Consider the following 26036-nt stretch of genomic DNA (forward strand, 5'->3'; position numbering starts at 1 on the left):
TAATACTTACCCTGACCATAAACAACAAATGTCACCTTTGGTCTCTACAACAGGAAATAGGTTTAAGTTTACAGCCATAATTATGTGTTTGCCAGACAATTGCTGTTACATACTGAGCTTTTAGAAGCTGGTGGGTGAGATTCTATGAATTAACTGAACCGTATTTACAAATCATTTTTTTTAAAGCTACTTTATTTACATTCACTTCCTTTTTCCTTTGGTATTGATTCCATCTTGACTTTCACATTACACATACCAGTGGAAGAGTCCTTGACCTGTCAGCACACTTCGTGATATGCGCCATGCACATTTTTTCCGTTGTGCCATATTTCTCCTCCCCTTTTCTACCATGCAAATTATCTTCATGGCTCAGGCATATCTCACCCTTCAGTGAGGCCTTCCTTGAGTCCTGTAGCTCACACTGGCAAAATCCTTTTGCAATCTTGTTACCATGTCACTTAACACTTGGTTTTATATTATAGTCTCCTTGCATATTTAATTGCTTTTCTGAATTAAATTGTGAACCTCTAGGTCAGAGACGCATGCTTTGTGTCTCCAAACCCCTAGTTGTTGTTGGGTGCCATTGAGACAGTTCTGACTCAGCTGCCCCACAGGGTTTCCAAGGAGTGGCTGGTGGATTTGAACTGCCAACCTTTTGGTTAGCAGCTGCAGCCCTTAACCACTGCACTACCAGGGCTCCTAAACCCCTAGTATTACTTGGCATATAGAAAGTGCCGGTAAATACAAGATAATTGATTAAGGGAGGATCCCCATGAAAAGTCATCCACACTGTGTATGTATTGAAGGTACTCCACCCCCATGATTCCATTACCCTGAAAAACCAGCTTTGCAAACACTATCAGTAAGTGATTTTCTAACAGAATTTTCCAAAAAATTCCTAGCTATACTTTTGAATTTAAAATATAATTTATAAACAGACTCTTTTAGGACTACTATTGCAGAGGAGACATTTCCAGTGATCATTGGTAATGGTTCATGTCAACTTTTTTGCTCAATGTCCTCTACGTAAAAGGAGATTAAGCTTTTCTTTTGTATATAATGGCAATAACAATTGCTGAACTTTTTCAACTGCATCCCTCTCCTAAAGTTTTTTTTTTTTTTTAATACACAGTGATTCTGGGAAATCTGATAAAATTTACAGCTTTGGTTTTGTCTGTGCTTTACTCACAGGAGAAATACGAATGTGCTTTTAAGCGAGCAAGTATTAAAATTGTGACACCTGACTGGGTCCTCGATTCCATAGCTGATAAAACTAAAAAGGATGAAGCATTTTACCACCCTCGCCTGATTATTTACGAAGAGGAAGAAGAGGAGGAGGAGGAGGTGGAAAACGAGGAACAGGATTCTCAAAACGAGGCTAGTACAGATGAAAAATCAAGCCCTGCTAGTTCTCAAGAAGGATCGCCTTCAGGTGACCAACAGTTTTCACCCAAATCAAACACTGAAAAATCTAAAGGGGAATTGATGTTTGATGATTCTTCAGATTCATCACCTGAGAAACAAGAGAGGAATTTAAACTGGACCCCAGCTGAAGTCCCACAGTTAGCTGCGGCAAAACGCAGACTACCTCAGGGAAAGGAGCCTGGATTAATTAATTTATGTGCCAATGTCCCACCGGTCCCAGGTAACATTTTGCCTCCTGATGTCCGGGGTAATTTAATGGCTTCAGGACAAAATCTCCAAAGCTCTGAAAGATCAGAAATGATAGCTTCTTGGAGTCCAGCTGTGCGGACATTGAGAAATATTACTAATAATGCTGACATTCAGCAGATGAACCGGCCGTCAAATGTAGCACATGTAAGTCACCTTCAGAAAGCAAACATTTATATATTGGATTGTATAATCTCTTTCAGTATAATTTTTTTTATTTTCTGCTTCAGACTAAATAACTTATAAGCAATATTCATTTGTGTCAGTGAAGTAATGAGAATCTATTTTATAGTCTTACTATTTTTGATGTGTAATGAATTCTATCACAAAAAAAGATAGCAGTGTGAGCAATGTGCACTTAGGTTGAAGACCTAACACAGCTGAGTAGAAGCAGGGTAACAGTGATAAAGTGCTCTCCCTTGAAAAAGGGTTTCCACTCTTAGTCTGAAATTAGCGGTAGCAGCCAAGAGAAGAAAGAAATTTATCAGCTCTTCCTTATTTGGAGTCCTGCTGGTGCAGTGGTTAAGAGTTACGGCTTCTAACCAAAAGGTTGGCAGTTCAAATCCACCAGCTGCTCCTTGGAAACCCTATGGGGCAGTTCTGCTCTGTCCTGTAGGGTCTCTGTGAGTCAGAATTGATGCGACTGCAGCAGGTTTGGGTTTTTTTTTTTCTTTTTTGGTTATTTTTTATTTGCTTGTAATGAACTTCATGGTAAATAAATAAGTTCATTTATTCACCAAAGAAGCCTTTATCTCAGTTTTAAGTTTATGACATGAAATGTGTTGATACAGATAGATCTTAAAATTTTCAAGTAGTGCTTCTCAATTTAAGATAGAAAGAAGGGTAGTTGAGGTAGCATATGGATGGACCGTTGTTTGCCAAGCACTTTCTAGGCACTGGGAATAAAATAGTAAATAAGAAAGACAAGTTTCCTGCTCTCATTTTAGGTGGAGAATACCGACAATAAGCAGACAAATATCAACAAAATGATAGTTATAAATGTTTTGAAGAAAATAAAGGGTTGTATAATAGCAAGGGGTGGGGGAATGCTGTTTTGGATTTGGTTGTTAGAGAAGTTCTCATAAAGGAGGTGACTTAAGTCAGGGTTAGATGACAAGGAGATCAGCGGAAGAACTGAGAGCAAAGGGTTGTAGGCAAAAGGAACAGCAACTGCAGAAACCCAGAGTGGGAATGAATTTGTTGTGTTCTAACAAAAGAATGTTAAGGAGACTTAAGCTTAGTAAATGAGGTGAATGAATGCTAGGAATGATGTAGTGAGGGCCTTGTAGTCCATGGGAAGGAAGCCATTGGGGGGCTTTGAGCAGGGATGAGATGAGATCTGATAGGTGTTGTGTCGAGAATGTATTGTAGAGGGGCAAGAATCGAAGCAGAGACCACTTAAGAGACTGTTGGTGTGGGGTTTGAGAGAAAAAGAGTTAAGGATAGGACCCAGCTTTCTGTCTTGAGCAGTTGAGTGATGATACCATTTCAGAAAAAAGGGACATTGGAAGAGCTGCAGGTTTTAAGACCCTAAGTTCCTTTTTTTAGAGAGTTGGGTTTGAGGTGTCTGATAAATCCAAGTAGAGATGTCTAATAAGTAGTTGGGCCTATGTGTTTGGCTCTCATGTTAAAGGTCTCAGCTAGAGGCACAATTAGCCAAAACGATGCTGATTGAAGCATGGATCTGGCAGAGAGGGCACAGCAAGAAGAGAGTCTAGGGCAAAGGTGTAAGGATCCCTGACCTTTCAGAGCCAGTGGAGCGCCCCATCTAGCTCTTAGGATCAGTCTGCAGGCTCACCTTGCTCTGGCAAACTTTCCGTTTCATATTTCTTATTTTTTGAGTAACAGTATAGAGTCCCAGAAAAACAGCTATATAGAGTATGGGAACAAGTCGAGGTGGTGGCCCAGTGTTCCACAGATTCCTGCTTTCGCTAGAAGGACTTGATGTTTATAACGTGTCATCATAGAAGCACATTTATAATGTGAATGTGAATGATAGCTATTTGATTCTGAGTGCACACATGCCTTAAAGCTCAACTGTAGGAACATTATAGACAAAAAATTAGTTTATTGAAATATACATCCTTATACAGTGTAAGGCTAGCCAATCCATAGCTAACTAAATTGAAAATGGTGAAGGTAAAACATGTTTAGTTATAATTTAATGGCGTAACCTGAAGCAGGAAAGCAGTGACTAACTCAAAATTACATTAAGAAACCTACAGGAATTCTGTCTGCTTGTATGCCTGCACACTAGGACGGGAGTTTTGCAACGTTGTCAAACGTTGCATGGTAGCAAGATTTCTTGATAGACTATTGAATCGTTTGTTGGCAAATTTACTGAAAAAACTGAATTTATGAATTTAGCACCCCCCCTTTACTGAATAGCTTATCCACAGTTGCTCTTGTGTTGGTGTATGCCTTTGAGTCAATTCTGATTCAGCGACCCCATGTGACAGAGTAGAACTGCCCCATAAGGTTTCCTACGCTGTAATCTTTACAGGAGCAGATGGCCAGGGCTTTTCTGCTGTGGAGCCTCTGGGTGGGTTCAAACTGCCAAACCTTCAGTTAGTAGCCAAGCATTTAGCCATTGTACCACCAGGGTTCCTAAGTTGCTCTTTTTTTTTTTTTTTTTTTAATGATTGTTCTTTAAGTGAAAGTTTACAAATCAAGTGAGTCTCTCACGTATAAACTTATATACACCTTACTACATACTCCCAGTTACTCTCCTCCCAATGAGACAGCCCGCTCCCTCCTTCAGGTCTCTCTTTTCCTGACCATTCTGCCAGCTTCTAACCCCCTCTACCCTCCCATCTCCCCTCCAGACAGAAGATGCCAACACAGTCTCAAGTGTCCACCTGATGGAAGTAGCTCACTCCTAATTAGCATCTCCCTCCAACCCATTGTCCAGTGCAGTCCATGTCTGACGAGTTGGCTTTGGGAATGGTTCCTGTCCTGGGCCAACAGAAGGTTTGGGGACCATGACCGCTGGGATATTTCTAGTCTCAGTCAGACCATTAAGTCTGGTCTTTTGATGAGAATTTGGGGTTTGCATCCCACTGTTGTCCTGCTCCCTCAGGGGTTCTCTGTTGTGTTCCCTGTCAGGGCAGTCATCGGTCATGGCTGGGCGCACCATCTAGTTCTTCTGGTCTCAGGATGATGTAGTTTCTGGTTCATGTAGCCCTTTCTATCTCTTGGGCTCGTAATTACCTTGTGTCCTTCGTGTTATTCATTCTCCTTTGATCCAGGTAGGTTGAGACTCATTGATGCATCTTAGATGGCCCACTCTTCGAAGTGAGATGGCAGAATTTTTCTTAATATATTGTATTTTCCAGTTGACTTAGATGTCCCCTGAAACCATGGTCCCCAAACCCCAGCCCCTGCTTCTCTGACCTCTGAAGCATTCAGTTTATTCAGGAAACTGCTTTTGGTTTAGTCCAATTGTGGTGACCTCCCCTGTATTGAGTGTTGTCCTTCCCTTCACCTAAAGGAGTTCTTATCTACTATCTAATTAGTGAATATCCTTCTCCCACCCCCCCTCCCTTCCCCGTCTCATAACCACAAAAGAACTTGTTCTTCTCAGTTTAAACTATTTCTCAAAATCTTATAATAGTGGTCTTACACAATATTTGTCCTTTTGCAACTGAATAATTTCACTCAGCATAATGCTTTCCAGGTTCCTCCATGTTATGAAAAGTTTCACATTTCACTGTTCTTTATGGATGTGTAGTATTCCATTGTGTGAATATATCATAATTTATTTATCCGTTCATCCTTGCTGGGCACCTTGGTTGCTTCCATATTTTTGCTATTGTAAACAGTACTGCAGTAAACATGGGTGTGGATATATCTGTTCGTGTAAAGACTCTTATTTCCCTAGGATATATTCCAAGGAGTGAAATTGCTGGATCTATAGTAGTTCTATTTCTAGCTTTTTAAGGAAGGCCAAATGGATTTCCAAAGTGGTTGTACCATTTTACATTCCCACCAGCAAAATATAAGTGTTCCAGTCTCTCCACAGCCTCTCCAACATTTATTGTTTTGTGTTTTTTGGATTAATGCCAGCCTTGTTGGAGTGAGATGGAATCTCATTATAGTTTTAATTTGCATTTCTCTAATGGGTAATGATCAAGAGCATTTCCTCATGTATCTGTTAGCCGCCTGAATGTCTTCTTTAGTGAAGTGCCTGTTCATATCCTTTGAACAGGATTTTTAATTGGGTTGTTTGTCTTTTTGTGGTTGAGTTTTAGCAGAATCATGTAGATTTTAGAGATCAGGTGCTGGTTGGAGATGCCATAGCTGAAAATGTTTTCCCAGTCTGTAGGTGGTCTTTTTACTCTTTTGGTGAAGTCTTAAGATGAGCATAGGTGTTTGATTTTTAGAAGCTCCCATTTATCTGGTTTTTCTTTGGCATTTTTAGTAATGTCTTGTATTCTGTTTATGCCTTGTATTAGGGCTCCTAACGTTGTCCCTATTTTTTCTTCCATGATCTTTATCGTTTTAGACTTTGTGTTTAGGTCTTTGATCCACTTGGAGTTAGTTTTTGTGCACGATGTGAGGTATGGGTCCTGTTTCATTTTTTTGCAGATGGATATCCAGTTATGCCAGCACCATTTGCTAAAAAAAGACTATCTTTTCCCCAATTAACTGACACTGGGCCTTTGTCAAATATCAGCTGTTCCTATGTGGATGGATTTATATCTGGGTTCTCAATTCCATTCCATTGTCTATGTGCCTGTTGTTGTACCAGTACCGGGCTGTTTTGACTACTGTGGCTGTATAATGTGTTCTAAAATCTGGTAGAGTGAGGCCTCCCACTTTGTTTTTTGTCAGTAATGCTTTACTTATCTGGGGCTTCTTTCCCATCCATAGGAAGTTGGTGATGTGTTTCTCCATCACATTAAAAAATGTCTTTGGAATTTGGATTGGGAGTGCATTGTATGTATCGATGGCTTTTGGTAGAAGAGACATTTTTACTATGTTAAGTCTCCTATCCATGAGCAAGGTATGTTTTTCCACTTATGTAGGTCCCTTTTGGTTTCTTGCAGTAGTACCTTGTAGTTTTCTTTGTATAGATCTTCTACATCTTTGGTAAGATTTATTTGTAAGCATTTTATCTTCTTGGAGGCCACTGTGAATAGTACTGATTTGGTGATTTCCTCTTCGGTGTTCTTTTTGTTGGTGTAGAGGAATCCAGGTGATTTTTGTATGTTTATCTTGTAACCTGATACTCTGCTGAACTATTAGTTTCAGTAGTTTTCTGGAGGATTCCTTAGGGTTTTCTGTGTATAAAAATCATGTTGTCTGCAAATAGAGATACTTTTACTTCTTCCTTGCCGATCTTGATACCCTTTATTTCTGTGTCTAGCCTGATTGCTCTGGCTAGGACCTCCAGCACAACTTTGAATAAGAGTGGTAATAAAGGGCATCCTTGTCTGGTTCCCATTCTCAAGGGAAATGCTTTCAGGCTCTCTCCATTTAGGATGATGTTGGCTGTTGGCGTTGTATAAATACCCTTTATTATGTTGAGGAGTTTTCCTTCTGCTCTTATTTTGCTGAGAGTTTTTATCACGAATGGGTGTTGGACTTTGTCAACTGCCTTTTCTGCATCAATTGATAAGATCATGTGGTTTTTGTCTTTTGTTTTATTTATATGGTGGATTACATTAATGGTTTTTCTAATACTGAACCAACCTTGCATACCTGGTATAAATCCCACTTGGTCGTGGTGGATTATTTTTTTGATATGTTGTTGGATTCTATTGGCTAGAATTTTGTTGAGGATTTTTGCATCTATGTTCATGAGGGATATAGATCTGTAATTTTCTTTTTCGTGCAGTCTTTAGCTGGTTTTGGTGTCAGGGATATGCTGGCTTCATAGAATGAGTTAGGGGGTATTCCATTGTTTTCTGTGCTTTGAAATACCTTTAGTAGTAGTGGTGTTAACTCTTCTCTGAAAGTTTGGTAGAACTCTGCAGTGAATCCATCCGGGACAGGGCTTTTTTTTTTGTTGGGAGTTTTTTGATTACCTTTTCAATCTCTTTTTTTTTTTTGTTATGCGTCTGTTTAGTTGTTCTACTTCTGTTCGTGTTAGTTTAGGTTGGCAGTGTGTTTCCAGGAATTCATCCATTTCTTCTAGGTTTTCAAATTTGTTAGAGTACAATTTTTCGTAGTAATCTGATATTATTCTTTTAATTTCAGTTGGGTCTGTTGTGATATGGCCCATGTCATTTCTTATTCAGGTTATTTGTTTCCTTTCCTGTATTTCTTTTGTCAGTCTGGCCAATGGTTTATCAATTTTGTTAATTTTGTCAGAGAACCAGCTTTTGGCTTTGTTCATTCTTTCAGTTGTTTTTCTTTTTTCTAAATCCTTTAATTCTCCTCTAATTTTTATTATTTGTTTTCTTCTGGTACCTGACAGACTTGTTGCTCTCTATTTGTTCAAGTTGTAGGGACACTTCTCTGATTTTGGCCCTTTCTTCTTTATGTATGTGTGCATTTATTGATATAAACCGACCTGCGAGCACTTCTTTCGCTGTGTCCCAAAGATTTTGATAGGAAGTGCTTTCAGTCTCGTTGCATTCTATGAATTTCTTTATTCCCTCCTTAATAACCTTCTATAACCTTCTATAACCCAATCTTTTTTGAGCAGCGTGTTGTTCAGTTTCCAAGTATTTGATTTCTTTTCCCTAATTTTTCTGTTATTGATTTCTACTTTTACGGCCTTATGGTCTGAGAAGATGCTTCACAATATTTCGATGTTTTGGATCCTGCAGAGGTTTGTTTTATGACCTAATATGTCATCTGTTCTAGAGAATGTTCCATGTGCGCTAGAAAAAAAAGTATACTTTGCAGCTGTTGGGTGCAGTGTTCTGTATACGTCTATGAGGTCAATTTGGTTGATTGTAGCAATTAGATCGTCCGTGTATCTCTTCAGCTTCTTACTGGATGTCCTATCCTTCACTGAAAGTGGTGTATTGAAGTGTCCTACTATAATTGTGGAGGTGTCTATCTCACTTTGCAATTCTGTTGAAGTTTGTTTTATGTATCTTGCAGTCCTGTCATTGGGTGCTTAAATATTTAATATGGTGATATCTTCCTGGTCAATTGTCCTTTTAATCAGTATGTAGTGTCCTTCTTTATCCTTTGTGGTGGATTTAACTTTAAAGTCCATTTTGTCAGAAATTAATATTGCCACTTTTGCTCTTTTTTTATTGTTGTTTGCTTGATATATTTTTTCCATCCTTTGAGTTTTTGTTTGTGAGTCTAAGCAGTGTCTCTTGTAGGCAGGATATAGACGGGTCGTGTTTTTTTATCCAGGCTGTGACTCTCTCTTTATTGGTGCATTTAGTCTGTTTACATTCAGCGTAATTATAGATACATATGAGTTTACTGCTGTAATTTTGATGCTTTTTTTGTATGTCTTGTTGACAGTTTCTCTTTTCCACTTACGTTTTTGTGCTGAGTTGTTTTTCTTTGTTAAAGTAGTTAAATTTATTTTTGCTAAGTCATTATGTTTATCTTGATTTTTATTTTGAAGTATGGAATTGTTAGACCTCTTTGTGGTTACCTTAATATTTACCCCTATTTTTCTAAGTAAAAACGTAACTTGTATCGTCGTATATCGCCTTGGTTTCCTCTCCATATGGAAGATCTGTGCCTCCTGTATTTAGTGTTTCTTTTTTGATTATTGTAATCTTTTACATAATGACATCAGTGATTCTCTGTTTTAAGCTTTTTTTTTTTAATTAATCTTATTTTGTTTTTGTGATTTTCCTGAGTTTATATCAGGATGTTCTGTGACCTTTTGTTGGTATCTGATATTATTGATTTTCTGACCAAAGAATTTCCTTTAGTGATTCTTGTAGTTTTGGTTTGGTTTTTGCAAATTCTCTAAGCTTGTGTTTATCTGTAATGTCCGAATTTCACCTTCATATTTGAGAGAGAGTTTTGCTGGATATATGATCCTTGGCTGGCAGATTTTCTCCTTTAGTGTACTGTATATGTCATCCCATTGCCTTCTTGACTGCATGGTTTCTGCCGAGTAGTCTGAACTTATTGATTCTCCTTTGTAGGTGACTTTTCGTTTATCCCTGGCTGCTTTTAAAATTTTCTCTTTATATTTGGTTTTCGCAAGTTTGATGATAATATGTCTTGGTGATTTTCTTTTGAGATCTGTTTGTATGGGGTTCGATGAGCATCTTGGATAGATATCCTTTCATTTTTCATGATGCCAGGGAAGTTTGCTGCCCACAGATCTTCAACTATTCTTTCTCTGTATTTTCTGTTACCCCTCTCTGTTGTGGAACTCCAGTCACACGCAAGTTATTCTTCTTGGTAGAGTCCCACATGATTCTTAGGATTTCTTCATTTTTTAAAATTCTTTTATCTGATTTTTCTTCAACTGTATTGGTGTCAGTTGCTTTTTCCTCCCCCTCCCCCACTCTGCATTCCAATTCCTCGATTTTGCTGCTCTGACTTCCTACTGAGTTGCCTAATTCTGTAATTTTATTGTTAATCTTTTGGATTTCTGAATCCTGTCTCTATGGATTCTTGCAGCTTATTAAATTTTTCACTATGTTCTTGAATAATCTTTTTTTTCTTTTTTTTCCTTCAACTGCTTTATCTGTGTGTTCCTTGGCTTTTTCTGTAGATTGCCTTTTTTCATTTTTGAGGTCATCCCTGATGTCTTGAAGCATTTTGTGTATTAGTTTTTTATATTCTACATCTGATAATTCCAGGAATGTATCTTCATTTGGGAAAGATTTTGATTCTTTGATTTGGGGGTTTGTAGAAGCAATCATGGTCTGCTTCTTTATGTGATTGGATATCGACTGCTGTCTCCAAGCCATCTATAAGATATTGTAATGATTTATTTTATATTTTCTGAGTCTTCTTGTTTTGTTTCAGTACACCCAGATGGGTTACTAGATTGCACTATCTTGATTGTTGTAGCCTTTGAATCACTTATGTCCTGTTACCAGCTGATTTGAGCTGTTACCAGATATATGAGCCTATGAGTCCATTCACTGTTCTTGAATAGAATCAGCTTAGGTGTCCTGATAGTGGGTCACCTAGTGTGTGATGTAGGCTGTCGCCTGTTAACTTAGAGGAGTAGTGGTGATGGTTTTATGCACCAGATTCTAGTAGCAGCAGGGGGTCACTCTGAGGAGGGCAGGATGCTCACAGCCTTCCCCCATGTGCCAGTGAGGTAGGAGTGTCTCTATTCTCTAGAGCATGCTGGTGGTTGAGCTCCACAGCTATACCTTAGGCACCCAGTGCTTGGTAGGTGTCACTATCCTCAGACCCCTTTAGCAGGTGGCTAGGTGGTGTGGGTGGAGCTTCAGCCCTCAGTTCCCTGCTGTGGATCAGTGAGGGCTCTGTTTAATAGGTAGAGAGGTATCAGACCTCCAAAACTTGCCTTTCCATTGCTCAGCTAAAACAATTACAGTCAAATCTCTATCAGAATTGCCTTTGCATTATAATAGCCACCTGGTTCCCTGTAAGGATGAAAGCCAAAGACTGCATCTCTTATGCTTGGCTGGAGCTGGTTCTGTATTATTATTCCAGTTTAGGGAAATCAGGGAAGGATTTTTTCCCCTTGATTGTTAATTGCTGTTTCTCTCAAGCCAGGAGAATGGGTTAGAAAAAAAAAATGAAAATCCCACAGAGTACTTCACTCCCTAGCCCAGGTAATTCCAGTGTTAATGAAGCCAGCTGGGGCAGGGAGGGAAGGGATCAGATAGATAGGAGAGAGTAGTGTGGCAGGATAGACAAAGTTACTTATCTTGTTTGGTGAGGACTGTTTTATCTGAGATTCCAGAGGGGTGTGTAGCCTGTGTGCGGTGGCTGGGTCGAGATTGCCCCTGTAGGTTAGGGCTGCGTCCCGTGCTCACGCCTATCAGGAAGCTATGATCAGCTCCTCCGCGCTTAGTCCAAAGCCCAGCACCAAGGTTTTCTGGGTCGGATGCTGCGCTCCAGGCTCCGAAACCAGTCACTTCCCCGTGGCTTCTCGTTCTCCTGTCAGCCGCATCGGATGCAGCCTGTGTGTGCTGGAGGGGTCCCCGCCAAGGTTACTCAAGGGGATTAGGGCTGCGTCCCATGCTTGGTTCGTCTCAGTAATCCACGATTAGCCCCACCACACCGGCTCCAGGGAATCGTGAGGGCTCAAGGCTGTGGCGCGGCACGCCGGCTCCAGAAGCGATTGCTGCTTCAGTGCACGGCTTTTCGCTCCCCTGGTACTCAGGTCAACTCCTTAGTTCTGTGTTTGATGGTCAGGGTTTGTAGATTGTCATGTATGTAATCGATTCATTTCTCTTTTCGAGTCTTTGTTGCAAGAGGGATCAGCGGAAGCTTCTACCTAGTCAGCCATCCTGTTCCCCTCAAGTTGCTCTTACCTAAAAACCTAGTGCCATCGAGTCGATTCCAACTCATAATGACCCTATAGGACAGAGTAGAACTGCCCTGTAGAGTTTCCAAGGAGTGCCTGGCTGAAGTTGCTCTTAGTTACACATAAAAATAAGCCTAGAGAATTATTAGTCATTCCTTTGTTGGAATTAATAAAGAACTTAATTTTTGGATCTGTTTGCTGTCTACTAGGAGGATAGACCATAGATCATATTTTGAGAGTCACTAATCTGAAGAAATCAAAGGCAAACACTCATACATGTGAAAAATTTTCAAAAAGTTGAAGATTTAGAGATAGTCAATAGATGAATCTTCGAAGAAGGAGCCAGGGAGTTCAGGAGGAAACAAAGATAGTGTATTATCACCTAAGTCCGGGGGTAAGAGTGTTTCTGGGAAGACATTGATCCACTATGTCCAGTACTGCTGATAGGTCAGATTTGGACATGAGAGACTGGAAAGTATTATGTACATAAACATGGAGGTCTTTGATCTTGTCAAGAGAGTGTCATTAGAGCAGTGGAGGTTGAAGACAAACTGAAATTATGGTAGAAGGTGATGAAATGGATCCAACAAACGGAGACAGTTTTTAAGAAGTTAAGCTATGAAAGGGAAGAGATTGTATGATAGTGGCCAGTGGAAGACAGCAAATCAGGGGTAGTCCTTCCTTCCTCTCTCCTTCCTTTCTTTCGTTCCTTTCTTTTTTAATGAAAGAGGTTGAGCAGTGTGTAATTGGTAGTACATGTTTCTTGAGAAGGGTGAAGGGCATGAGATACAGAGTGAGGTAAAAGAAAACACATCTTTTAGATATTAGAAGGAAGAAAGTTTAGATGGTATGAGGCAAGATGGGTAGAGCCTAGGAGAAGAGAGAGGAGGTAGTCGGTGGTTTGGAAAGATGAGAAGATTTTGTAATAGTTGCTGTAGAGATTGGGAAGACACGGGTGCTAGACATAGTTAGGACCAGCTTAGGTTGGTGGTGTTAACAAGAATGAATACATGGAACCCAGTCTGGATGGAAAGTGGAGGGATCAGAGGCTTAGAATTCCCATGAAGAGGAAGACTAGTTGTAATGGTAATAGTTACACTGGCAACCCAGAAGGAAAAGATTTGGTCAGACTGGTATATTTGAATTAGCAACTTTGGAGGCGTGTTGGCTCTGGGTGATGGAAGATAAAGAACTCAGGTTGCAGACCAGTAACCCACAGGCCATGTTCTGCCTTACGTTTTAATTTTGGCCAAATATATATATTTTTTAATTTATTTGCTAAAATCAGATTTTCCATAAAAGTTGGATTTTTGACTTATGTTTGAGGGATGGATCATCTAATAAAGCATTGAGCTTACATTCCTGAAGTCCTGAAAGGTAATAGTTTTTGGAGCTGGAGGAGCAGCTGCCCCTTTTAAATTAGGTCTGTTGAGTGTGCTTCAATTCCCACCACTCCCTATTTGATTACTTCTACTTCCCATCACACTTTACCTGCCAGATTACTACAGACAGATTTGAGTTTGGTACTGACTACAGGTCTAGGGCATAATTGAGAATGAGTGGCCAAGGTAAAGTAGAGAAGGCCATTGAGACGAGGTGGTCAAAGAACTGAAAGCCAGGGGTGTCCAGAGGATGTTCCACGTGAGTATTGAAGTCATCTAAGTTAAGGGTAAAAGATGAAGTGCAGAGAAGAACCTGTTACCAACGTCTTCCAACACTTGAGCATGTTGTCCAGCTGGTCCACATACATTAGCTCCCAGGAAGTGTAAAAAATATACATATATATATATATATGTATTTTTACACTGTGATAAAATCACATAACAGAGTTCTAAAGGAGCAGAAGTGTTAGTAGAGGGCAGAGGAGTGATGGTTAGAAAGTAGTATTGGAAAGCCAGAAGGACTTTAGTAACAAATAGGAAATGAAGGATGGGCTAGAGGTGAAGATAATTTTAGAATAATTGGCCTAAGAGACTAGAAGAGTAGTGATGCCACTGAACACAGTGGGGAAAGGTGAGCGAGTTTCCGGGAGAAGACCTGGGGCACGCAGTTAGACCTGCTCCAGGAGCAGTTGGCACTGCAAGACTTGGAGTGCTTGTGCACAGACTAAAATTTCTATTAGAGTTGGGTGTTGTGAGGATACTCGAATATATGAAATAATGTCTAAATCCTCTGACACCTCAAGAACTGTTATTTTCTATCTTTAGTTGCAAAACTATGAATGAAAGTCATCCATTTAAAATAGAATGAAAATGTTCTTTGCTCTACATTTATTTGCAGTATAGAAAGCACCATTGCTGGTCATTTCTACTGTATTTTTCAATACAGTGGATGTTGGTTTAAATCTGTGGCTCCTCAGCTTGTGTTCGAATGTAGTGCTACAACAATCTAGTTTCAACTGGAAATAAGCGAGTACACTAGAGAGTGTAGGCACATTTTGAAATCATCTTGTCTGTAAGGTACCCTTATGAGAGGAACTTGCCATGTACTCAGCTGTGTACTGTAAAGGTAGAAAAACAGGAAGACTCCTTCTGCTTCTAGTAAATGAATGGACTTGGTCACTAATAAGAACAGTTGCTGTGTTCTGAGAGTTTTTCAGCGGTGTAAGAGAATATTAGGACATTTTGCTGCTAGATGTAAAGAGAACGAATTTTTAAAATCACTTAGAGGAGGCAGGGCCAAGATGACCGACTAGGTAGAAGCTACCTCAGATCCCTCTTGCAACAAAGACTCGGAAAAACAAGTGAATCGATCACATACATGACAGTCTACGAACCCCGACCATCAAACACAGATCTAAAGAGTTAACCTGAGTGACAGAGACTCAGCCAGTGCAAGCAGGCTGTACACTGACGCAGCTAAGGAGAGAACGAGCAATCATGGGGAAGCAGCGACTGTTTTCGGACTCTGGAGCCAGCGTCCCAGTCATAAAACCTTGGCGCTGGGCTTTGGACTGGGAGCGGAGGAACTGACCACGGCTTCTGAGACAGCACAAGCACAGGACGCAGGCCTGACCCTCAGGGGCAGTCTCTACCCAGCCAACACACACAGGCTGCACGCCCCTCGGGAATCCCAGATAAAACAGTCCGCAACAAGCAAGATTAGTAACTTTGTATATATTCCGGGGTGCTACCCTCTCCTCTCTATCTGATCCCTCCCCTTCCCAGGCGGCTTCATTAACATTGGAATTTCCTGGGCCAGAGAGTGAAGTGCTCTGCGGTTTGTTTTTTTTGTTTTTGTCTTTTCCTAACCCATTCTCTTGGCCTGAGAGAAGCAGCTACAAAAAACCCAGGGGCCAAAACTCCTCCCCTGACTTCCTGAAATTGGACTAAAAATACAGAACCAGCTCCAGCCAAGCATTTGAGATCCACAGTCTTGGTCTTTCATCCCTACAGGCAACAAGGTGGCTATTATAATGCAAAGGCAATTCTAATAGTGATCTGACTGTAATTCTTTTAGCTGATTACTGGAAAGACAAGTTTCCCAGGTCTGATATCTCTACCTATTAAACAGAGCCCTCACTGACCCACAACAGGGAACTGAGGGCTGAAGCTCCACCCAAACCACCTAGCCTCCTGCCATAGGGGTCTGAGGATAGTGACACCTACCAATCTGTAGAGGTACATGCATTGGGTGCCTAAGGTACAGCTGCAGAGCCCACCCACCAAAGTGCTTTAGAAATAGAGAACACCTACCTCACTGGCACTTGGGGGAAGCCTGTCCGCATCCTGCCCCTCCCCCGGAGCGTGACCCCCTACTACCTCTACAGTCTGGTGCAGACAACTATCACCACTACTCCTCTAAGTGAATAGGTGACAGTCTACACCACACACTTGGTGACTGAAAATCAGATTCTACTCAAGAATAGTGAATAGACTCTTAGGCTTATATATCTGGTAACAGCCCAAAACCAGCTGGTAATAGGACATAAGTGATTCAAAGGCTACAACAATCAAGACAGTGCAATCTAGTAGCCCATCTACGTATATTGAAAGAAAACAAAACAAGACTCAGTGAGCAAATATAAATCATTATAGTATCTTATAGTTGGCTCAGAGACAGTCGATATCAAACAACATAAACAAGCAGATCATGGTTGCTTCTACAGCTCCCCAAATTAAAGAATCAAAATCTTTCCCAAATGAAGATACAATCCTGGAATTGCCAGATACAGAATATAAAAAACTAATTTACAGAATGCTTCAAGACATCAGGGATGACCTTAAAAATGAAATAGGGCAATCTACAGAAAAAGCCAAGGAACACACTGATAAAGCAGTTGAAGAAATAAAAAAGATTATTCAAGAACATAGTGGAAAAATTAATAAGCTGCAAGAATCCGTAGAGAGACAGCATTCAGAAATACAAAAGATTAACAGTAAAATTACAGAATTAGACAACTCAGTAGGAAGTCAGAGGAGCAGAATCGAGCAACTGGAATGCAGGGTGGGGGAGTTGGAGGGTAAAGTAATTGACACCAGTATAGTTGAAGAAAAATCAGATCAAAGAATTTAAAAAAATGAAAAAACCCTAAGAACCATGTGGGACTCTATCAAGAAGAACAACTTGCGTGTGATTGGAGTTCCAGAACAGGGAGGGATGACAAAAAATACAGAAAGAATAGTTGAACATCTGTTGGCAGAAAACTTCCCTGACATCATGAAAGATGAAAGGATATCTATCCAAGATGCTCATCGAACCCCATATAAGATTGATCCAAAAAGAAAATCACCAAGGCATATTATCATCAAACTTGCCAAAACCAAAGATAAAGAGAAAATTTTAAAAGCAGCCAGGGATAAAAGAAAGGTCTCCTACAAAGGAGAATCAATAAGAATAAGTTCAGACTACTCGGCAGAAACCATGCAGTCAAGAAGGCAATGGGGTGACATATATAGAGCACTGAAGGAGAAAAACTGCCAGCCGAGGATCATATATCCAGCAAAACTCTCTCTCAAATATGAAGGTGAAATTCAGACATTACAGATAAACACTAGCTTAGAGAATTTGAAAAAACCAAACCAAAACTACAAGAATCACTAAAGGAAATTCTTTGGTCAGAAAATCATTAATATCAGATACCAACACAACACAGGGTCACAGAAGAGAACAACTCAAATAGGGAAATCACAAAAACAAATTAAGATTAAATTTAAAAAGAAAAAAATGCTCAAAACAAGGAATCATTGAAGTCAGTATGTAAAAGATCACAATAATCAAAAAGAGGGACTAAATACAGGAGGCATAAAACTGCCATGTGGAGAGGAAAACAAGGCGATATAGGATGATACAAGTTAGGTTTTTACTTAGAAAAATAGGGGTAAATATTAAGGTAACCACAAAGAGGTCTAACAATTCCATAACTCAAAATAAAAACCAAGAAAAACATAACGACTCAGCAAGCAAATTCAGCTACTATGAAAATGAGAAACACAATTTACAAAGAAACGTCTCAGCACAAAAAAGTAAGTGGAAAAATGAAATTGTCAACAACACATAAAAAGGCATCAAAATGACAGCACTAAACACAAACTTATCTATAATTACGCTGAATATAAATGGACTAAATGCACTAATAAAGAGATAGAGAGTCTCAGACTGGATAAAGAAACACGATCCGTCTATATGCTGCCTACAAGAGACACACCTTAGAGACACAAACAAAAACTCAAAGGATGGAAAAAATATATCAAGCAAACAACAATAAAAAAAGAGCAGGAGTGGCAATATTAATTTCTGACAAAATAGACTTTAAAGTTAAATCCACCACAAAGAATAAAGAAGGACACTACATAATAATTAAAGGGACAATTGACCGGGAAGCTATCACCATATTAAACATTTAAGCACCCAGTGACAGGGCTGCAAGATACATAAAACAAACTTTAACAGAACTGAAAAGTGAGATAGACACCTCCACAATTATAGTAGGAAACTTAAACACACCACATTCGGAGAAGGACAGGACTTCCAATAAGAAGCTCAGTAGAGACATGGAAGACCTAATTGCTACAGTCAACCAACTTGACCTCATACACTTATACAGAACACTGCACCCAACAGCTGCAAAGTATGTGTTTTTTCTAGTGCACATGGAACATTCTCTAGAATAGATCACATATTAGGTCATAAAACAAACCTTTGCAGAATCCAAAACATCGAAATATTACCAAGCATCTTCTCAGACCACAAGGCCATAAAAGTGGAAATCAAAACAGAAAAATCAGGGAAAAGAAATCAGATACTTGAAACTGAACAATACCTTGCTCAAAAAAAGACTGGGTTATAGAAGCATTAAGGAGGGAATAAAGAAGTTCATAGAATGCAACGAGAGTGAAAACACTTCCCACCAAAACCTCTGGGACACAGCAAAAGCAGTGCTCAGAGGTCAGTTTATATTGATAAATGCACATACATAAAGAAGAAAGAACCAAAATCAGAGAACTGTCCCTACAACTTGGAACAAATAGAAAGTGAGCAACAAAAGAATCCATCAGGCATGCGAAGAAAACAAACAATAAAAATTAGAGCTGAACTAAATGATTTAGAGAACAGAAAAACAATTGAAAGAATTAACAAAGCCAAAAGCTGGTTCTTTGAAAAAATTAACAAAATTGATAAACCATTGGCCAGACTGACAAAAGAAATATGGGAAACAAATAACCCGAATAAGAAATGAGATGGGCCATATCACAATAGACCCAACTGAAATTAAAAGAATCATGTCAGATTATTACAAAAAAGTGTACTGTAACAAATTTGCAAACCTAGAAGAAATGGATGAATTCCTAGAAAAACACTACCTACTTAAACTAACACAATCAGAAGTAGAACAACTAAATAGACCCATAACAAAAAAAGAGATTGAAAAGGTAATCAAAAAACTCCCAACAAAAAAAAGCCCTAGCCCGGATGGCTTCACTGCAGAGTTCTACCAAACTTTCAGAGAAGAGTTAACACCACTACTACTAAAGGTATTTCAAAGCATAGAAAATGATGGAATATTAACTAACTCATTCTATGAAGCCAGCATATCCCTGACACCAAAACCAGGTAAAGACACCACAAAAAAAGAAAATTACAGACCTATATCCCTCATGAACAGAGATGCAAAAATCCTCAACAAAATTCTAGCCAATAGAATTCAACAACATATCAAAAAAATAATCCACCACGACCAAGTGAGATTTATACCAGGTATGCAAGGTTGGTTTGGTATTAGAAAAACCATTAATGTAATCCACCATATAAATAAAACAAAAGACAAAAACCACATGATCTTATCAATTGATGCAGAAAAGGCATTTGATGAAGTCCAACACCCATTCATGATAAAAACTCTCAGCAAAATAGGTATTGAAGGAAAATTCCTCAACATAATAAAAGGCATCTATACAAAAGCAACAGCCAACATCATTCTAAATGGAGAGAACCTGAAAGCATTTCCCTTGAGAACAGGAACCAGACAAGAATGCCCTTTATCACCACTCTTACTCAACATTGTGCTAGAGGTCCTAGCCAGAGCAATTAGGCTAGACAAAGAAACAAAGGGCATCTGGATTGGCAAGGAAGAAGTAAAATTATATCTATTTGCAGAGGAAATGGTCTTATACACAGAAAACCCTAAGGAATCCTCCGGAAAACTACTGAAAGTAATAGAAGAGTTCTGCAGAGTATCAGGTTACAAGATAAACGTACAAAAATCACTTGGATTCCTCTGCACTAACAAAACGAACATCGAAGAGGAAATCACCAAATCAATACCATTCACAGTAGCTCCCAAGAAGAAGAAATACTTAGGAATAAATCTTACCAAAGGTGTAAAAGACCTATACAAAGAAAACTACAAAGTACTAGTGCAAGAAACCAAAAGGGATCTACATAAGTGGGAAAACATACCTTGCTCCTGGATAGAAGACTTAACATAGTAAAAATGTCTATTCTACCAAAAGCCACATATACATACCATGTACTTCCTATCCAAATTCCAATGACATTTTTTAATGTGATGGAGAAACAAATCACCAACTTCATATGGAAGGGAAAGAAGCCCTGGATAAGTAAAGCATTACTGAAAAAGAAGAAGAAAGTGGGAGGTCTCACTCTACCTGATTTTAGAACATATTATACAGCCACAGTAGTCAAAACAGCCTAGTACCAGTGCAGCAACACGGACATAGACCAATGGAACGGAATTGAGAACCCAGATATAAATCCATCCACATATGAGCACCTGGTATTTGACCAAGGCCCAGTGCCAGTTAATTGGGGAAAAGATAGTCTTTTTAACAAATGGTGCTGGCATAACTGGATAGCCATTTGCAAAAAAATGAGACAGGACCCATACCTCACATCATGCACAAAAACTAACTCCAAGTGGATCAAAGACGTAAATATAAAGACTAAAACGATAAAGATCATGGAAGAAAAAATAGGGACAACGTTAGGAGCCCTAATACAAGGCATAAACAGAATAGAAAACATTACTAAAAATGGCAAAGAGAAACCAGGTAACTGGGAGCTTCTAAAAATCAAACACCTATACTTATCTGAAGACTTCACCAAAAGAGTAAAAAGACTACCTACAGATTGGGAAAAAATTTTCAGCTATGACATCTCCGACCAGCGCCTGATCTCTAAAATCTATAGGATTCTGTTAAAACTCAATCACAAAAAGATAAACAACCCAATCAAGACATGGGCAAAGGATATGAACACGCACTTCACTAAAGAAGATATTTAGGCGGTTAACAGATTCATGAGAAAATGCTCTCGATCATTACCCATTAGAGAAATGCAAATTAAAACTACGATGAGATTCCATCTCACTCCAACAAGGCTGGCATTAATCCAAAAAACACGAAACAATAAATGTTGAAGAGGCTGCGGAGAGATTTGAACTCTTATACACTGGTAGTGGGAATGTCAAATGGTACAACCACTTTGGAAATCTATCTGGTAAATCCCACTCCTCAGAATATACCCTAGAGAAATAAGAGCCTTTACACGAACAGATATATGCACACCCATGTTTATTGCAGCACTGTTTACAATAGCAAAAAGCTGGAAGCAACCAAAGTGTCCATGAACAGATGAATGGTTAAGTAAATTATGGTATATTCACACAATGGAATACTACGCATCGACAAAGAACCATGACGAATCTATGAAACATTTCATAACAGGGAGGAACCTGGAAAGCATTATGCTGAGTGAAATTAGTCAGATGCGAAAGGACAAATATTGTATAAGACCACTATTATAAGATCTTGAGAAGTAGTGTAAACTGAGAAGAACACATTCTTTTGTGGTTACGAGAGCGGGGAGGGCGGGAGGGTGGGACAGGGTTATTTACTGATTAAGAGATAAGAACGACTTTAGGTGAAGGGAAGGACAGTACTCAATACAGGGAAGGTCAGCTCAACTGGACTGGACCAAAAGTAAAGAAGTTTCCGGGATAAACTGAATGCTTCAAAGGTCAGCGGAGCAAGGGCGGGGGTGTGGAGACTATGGCTTAAGGGGACTTCTGAGCCAATTGGCAAAATAAATTTTATTAAGAAAACATTCTGCTTCCCAGTTTGAAGTGTGGCGTCTGGGGTCTTACTAACAAGCGGCCATCTAAGATGCATTAATTGATCTCAACCCACCTGGATCAAAGGAGAATGAAGAACACCAAGGTCACACAATAACTATGAGCCCAAGAGACAGAAAGGGCCACATGAACCAAAGACTTACATCATCCTGAGACCAGAAGAAGTAGATGGTGCCCGGCCACAATCGATGACTGCCCTGACAGGGAGCACAACAGAGAACCCCTGAGGGAGCAGGAGAACAGTGGGATGCAGACCCCAAATTCTCATCAAAAGACCAGACTTAATGGTCTGACTGAGACTAGATGAATCCCGGGGGTCATGGTCCCCAAACCTTCTGTTGGCCAAGGACAGGAACCATTCCGGAAGACAACTCATCAGACGCGGAAGGGACTGGACAATGGGTTGGAGAGAGATGCTGATGAAGAGCGAGGTACTTGTATCAGGTGGACACTTGAGACTGTGTTGGCGTCTCCTGTCTGGAGGGGAGATAGGAGAGTGGAGAGCGTTAGAAACTGGCAAAAGGGTCAGGAAAGAAGAGAGTGGAAGGAGGGAGCAGGCCGACTCATTAGGGGGAGAGTAAATGGGAGTATGGAGTAAGGTGTATATAAGCTTATATGTCAGAAACTGACTTGATCTGTAAACTTTCACTTAAAGCACAATAAAAATTATTTTTAAAAAATTCACTTAGAAATATAGATCTAGTTTAAAGGTAGAACAGGAGGAAAACATAGCTAACCATGAAAATCTTGTTTAAATTGCACATGTATGGTGGTTAGGAGCCGTGTGGTGTGTATCATGCTTTGTATATTGTGACACTTAGTATTAAGTGATTTAAATAAATTCAAAAGTTGTGAAGGAAAAATTGATTCAAGTTTGACATTCATTCAAAGTTATTGCTTACAGGATGGCACAATTATGTGATTGAGAAGTTATTTTTCTCACATTCTCCAGTACTAACGTATGTTTCCAGCAAGCAAGTTCAGGGGTTCAAGAATGATCAGGCGAGTACAAAGGTGTTACTCCAGGGTGCCAGCTGCTCAGCCAGACTTGTTCCTCAGATCCCTGCCCCCTCTTGATAGCAGATGCAGATTGTCCATTCTGTGTTCCCGGCCGGTGCTCTCGTCCTGAATGTCCACATCCACCGTGAACCCTTTTGAACATTTCATTCCAAAGCCCATAATAGAAACAGCTCTTCAGTAGCCCTCCTGTCACCCCCTACCCGCAGTCTCCCTTGGCCCTGTCAGATCATGGACACCTAAGCAGAGGGCATACCCAGCCCGACGCGTTCCCAGCCACTCCAGTCAGGAATGGAAGTGCTGAGAGGAGCGGCCCTAACTCGGGCCTTCCTCTGCACTGCTGCGTACAGCTCAGAGCTCCCTTGGATCTGGGGTCCACAGGTGCAGAGAGGCGGGGAGTATGTGTCAGATCATTGGCTTGACCCTGTTCATTGTGGCAGCAGTTGTTTGTTTTGTTATTACCCTTAAAATTTATGTGGGTTGTTTACTTCTGGTGTTTAAAAAATAATAGATTTGTGAAAGAAATAATTCAAATGGTACTAAATAAAGGATATAAAGTGAAAATCAAACTTCCTCCCACCTCTAAATCACATTTACCCTCTCAAGAGGCAGCCACTGTGGTTACCAGTTGCTTGTGTATTGGCCCATAGCTGATGTACATGTCTACAAGCAGGTATCCCATCCCCACCACCTTTCCCCCACAAACGCTTTTTTATACAGTTGTTAGCGTACCAAGTACTGTTCTACCCCTTGGTATGGTGGGGTTAGATTTTCCCTGCTATTTTACTTGGTATTTTTAATAATTTTTTAAGTATAGAGAAGAAACAGTTACCTTGTGATTTACATATTTGTTTAAGTAACAGTTTTCTGTTTAAAAATTCAACTGAAGGGTTTCTGAAAGAATCTCTTTATAAAGGTATCTTATTTATAAGGTGATTTCAAAGATAGAGATGTGCCCAAGCTCTTGGGTTTGATTTACTTCAACTTCAGGGTCAGTTATTTCATCGCTAAATCCAATATAAATTAATCTTGAAGACAGTAGAACATTTGCATTTGGGAGTCTGCTTATTTAGATGGAAAATATATGTTAAAAAAATATTTTAGATTAAGTATAGTTTTGGTAACGTTAAAATTTAATTTCTTGAGTTTTACTTAAATAATAAGTATGCTTTTAATAGGGCTAAGTTGTATTGACTGCACTTGAGCAAAATCTATTTGATTGTTACAAGTTCCATGACTGTAGAAATTGACTTCCAATGTTTGTTGTTTATGTTACATGTAATCCGTTGTATAACATATTGGCATGTACTTTTTTTGTTTTATCCAGTGCTGTGTAGGATAATAAAAATAACTTTCAGTTTGATTCTCTACTTGTTGGGCATCTCCTGATTCACTGAGCCTTTCTCTCCCACCCCCTTGACGTGTATGTAACTCAGCTTAGTTCCTGTCATTGTGACACGGAATGAGTAAGAAGGGATATAGCAGACTGACTTGTGTGGTTTTCTCTAGCTTGTGTTATTTTTGTCCTATCTAAAGGAGCTCAGTCACTTTTGAGGAAGGATCATTTATCAGCTGCAATGATTTTTTAGTTGGGAATGTTTACCGTTTAAACAAACCTCTTTTTAATGTCTTTTCTGTCCATCTTTTGAGTAACATGCCAATACGAAGACCAGATGATAGATAGTAGATGAAGACAAGAGGGTGGTAACTGTGATGGTGTTAGCTGCTGTCTGAGCGACTCCTAGGTTTATAGCTGTGCCTCAGGTTTTCATTTGGAAGGAATTCCCGATATGTGACACTCACCGGGGAAGTTTGTTTATTGTGCTCTGGATCATAAGGCGGGAAGAAATGGAAATGGCAGCTCCGGATAGAAGACTTGGGGAACAGACCCAGGCTGTGACTACCAGGTGTTTTTACTGCTTGTTATTCACCAGAGCATCCCTTGGTCAGGAGGGAGGTCTGTGTCACTGACTGAAGGGAAATGGTTGGTGAAGACATGGCTGTACCCAAGGGAGTGCCAGAGACACAGACTCCCAAAGGACCTAGAAATCAATAGGACAGAGGAACTTGATTTTTTTTTTTTTTTTTGCTAACCCCTATGAGATACACGGACCATATGCATTTTTGTGTTTGTCAGTTTTAACTCGTTAGCCTACTCCATTTCACTCATACACTTTCAAGATTTTGTGGTCTCAAAATCTGAATTTACTTAGTTGCTTTATTAATGTTGGTGATGCTTAATAAGTACGAAAGACAGGTACAGCATTGCCTATGAAGCTTCCAGTCATTTGAAGTTTCCCGCTTAATTGAATAGTAAAGAAATGTGTACAATATACTATTATTTTCTTGATTGAGAGAATATCAGTACACTTCAGAAACTGTTGATAATGACCTTGCCTGATTTTGTTTTCTAGATCTTACAGTCTCTTTCAGCACCTACAAAAAATTTAGAACAGCAGGTGAACCATAGCCAACAGGGACATACAAATGCAAATGCAGTGCTGTTTAGCCAAGTGAAAGCAACTCCCGAGACGCACATGTTACAGCAGCAGCAGCAGCCCCCGCAGCCGCAGCCGCAGCCGCCCCCGCAGCCGCACCACCCGCTCTTACACCTTCAGCCCCAGCAGCTCGTGCAGCTCCAGCAGCAGCAGCAGCAGCAACAGATTTCTCAGCAACCTTACCCCCAGCAACAGTCGCATCAGTTTTCACAGCAGCAGCAAGTCCATCAGCATCCGTTTCCACAGCAACAGCTACAGTTTGCCCAGCAGCAGCTGCACCCTCAGCAGCAGCTGCATCGCCCGCAGCAACAGCTACAGCCCTTCCAGCAGCAGCATGCCCTTCAGCAGCAGTTACATAAGCTGCAGCAACAGCAGCTGCAGCAGCAACAGCTAGCACAGCTCCAGCAGCAGCAGCAGCACATCCAGCAGCAGCTACAGCAGCAGCAGCTGCAGCGCCTACACCAACAGCAGCAGCAGCAGCAGATGCACAGTCAGACGGCCCAGCACTTGAGTCAGACGGCCCAGACACTACAGCCTCAGGCCCCGGCCCAGCAGCCGCCCCAGCCGCCGCCGCCGCCCCAGCAGCCGCCCCAGCAGCAGCCGCACCAGCCGCACCAGCCGCCCCCGCCGCAGCCGCAGCTTTTTGGGCATGATCCAGCAGTGGAGAGTTAGTAACGTGGATTTTCTTCTTTCTCTCTTCTGACTTACACTTCCATAAATGCTTTGAGAGTATTTGGAGGCGGAGTAAGGATTCATATCAAAACATTTACTACAAGGTGGAGAGTGTGAATCCCATACCTAACAAAGAGTGTAACTATAATGGGATAGTTATACTTACTTTTGTACTTTGGGACATCATATACTGAAG

The 26036-nt window shown here is 40.2% G+C and overlaps 1 protein-coding gene across 5 annotated transcripts in view; it reads left to right on the forward strand.

Moving 5' to 3' along the window:
- The window catches only part of PAXIP1 (PAX interacting protein 1), an 83497-nt gene that overhangs the window by 25361 nt on the left and 32100 nt on the right, over positions 1 to 26036 (forward strand). For all 5 annotated transcript variants that reach the window (XM_049862665.1, XM_049862666.1, XM_049862668.1 and 2 more), the window contains 2 exons: positions 1192 to 1818; positions 25085 to 25835. In XM_049862665.1, the coding sequence (XP_049718622.1) occupies positions 1192 to 1818; positions 25085 to 25835 (1378 nt within the window). The remainder of the gene's footprint in view (positions 1 to 1191; positions 1819 to 25084; positions 25836 to 26036) is intronic.

Source organism: Elephas maximus, chromosome 20, assembly GCF_024166365.1.
Source record: "Elephas maximus indicus isolate mEleMax1 chromosome 20, mEleMax1 primary haplotype, whole genome shotgun sequence".
NCBI lineage: Eukaryota > Metazoa > Chordata > Mammalia > Proboscidea > Elephantidae > Elephas > Elephas maximus.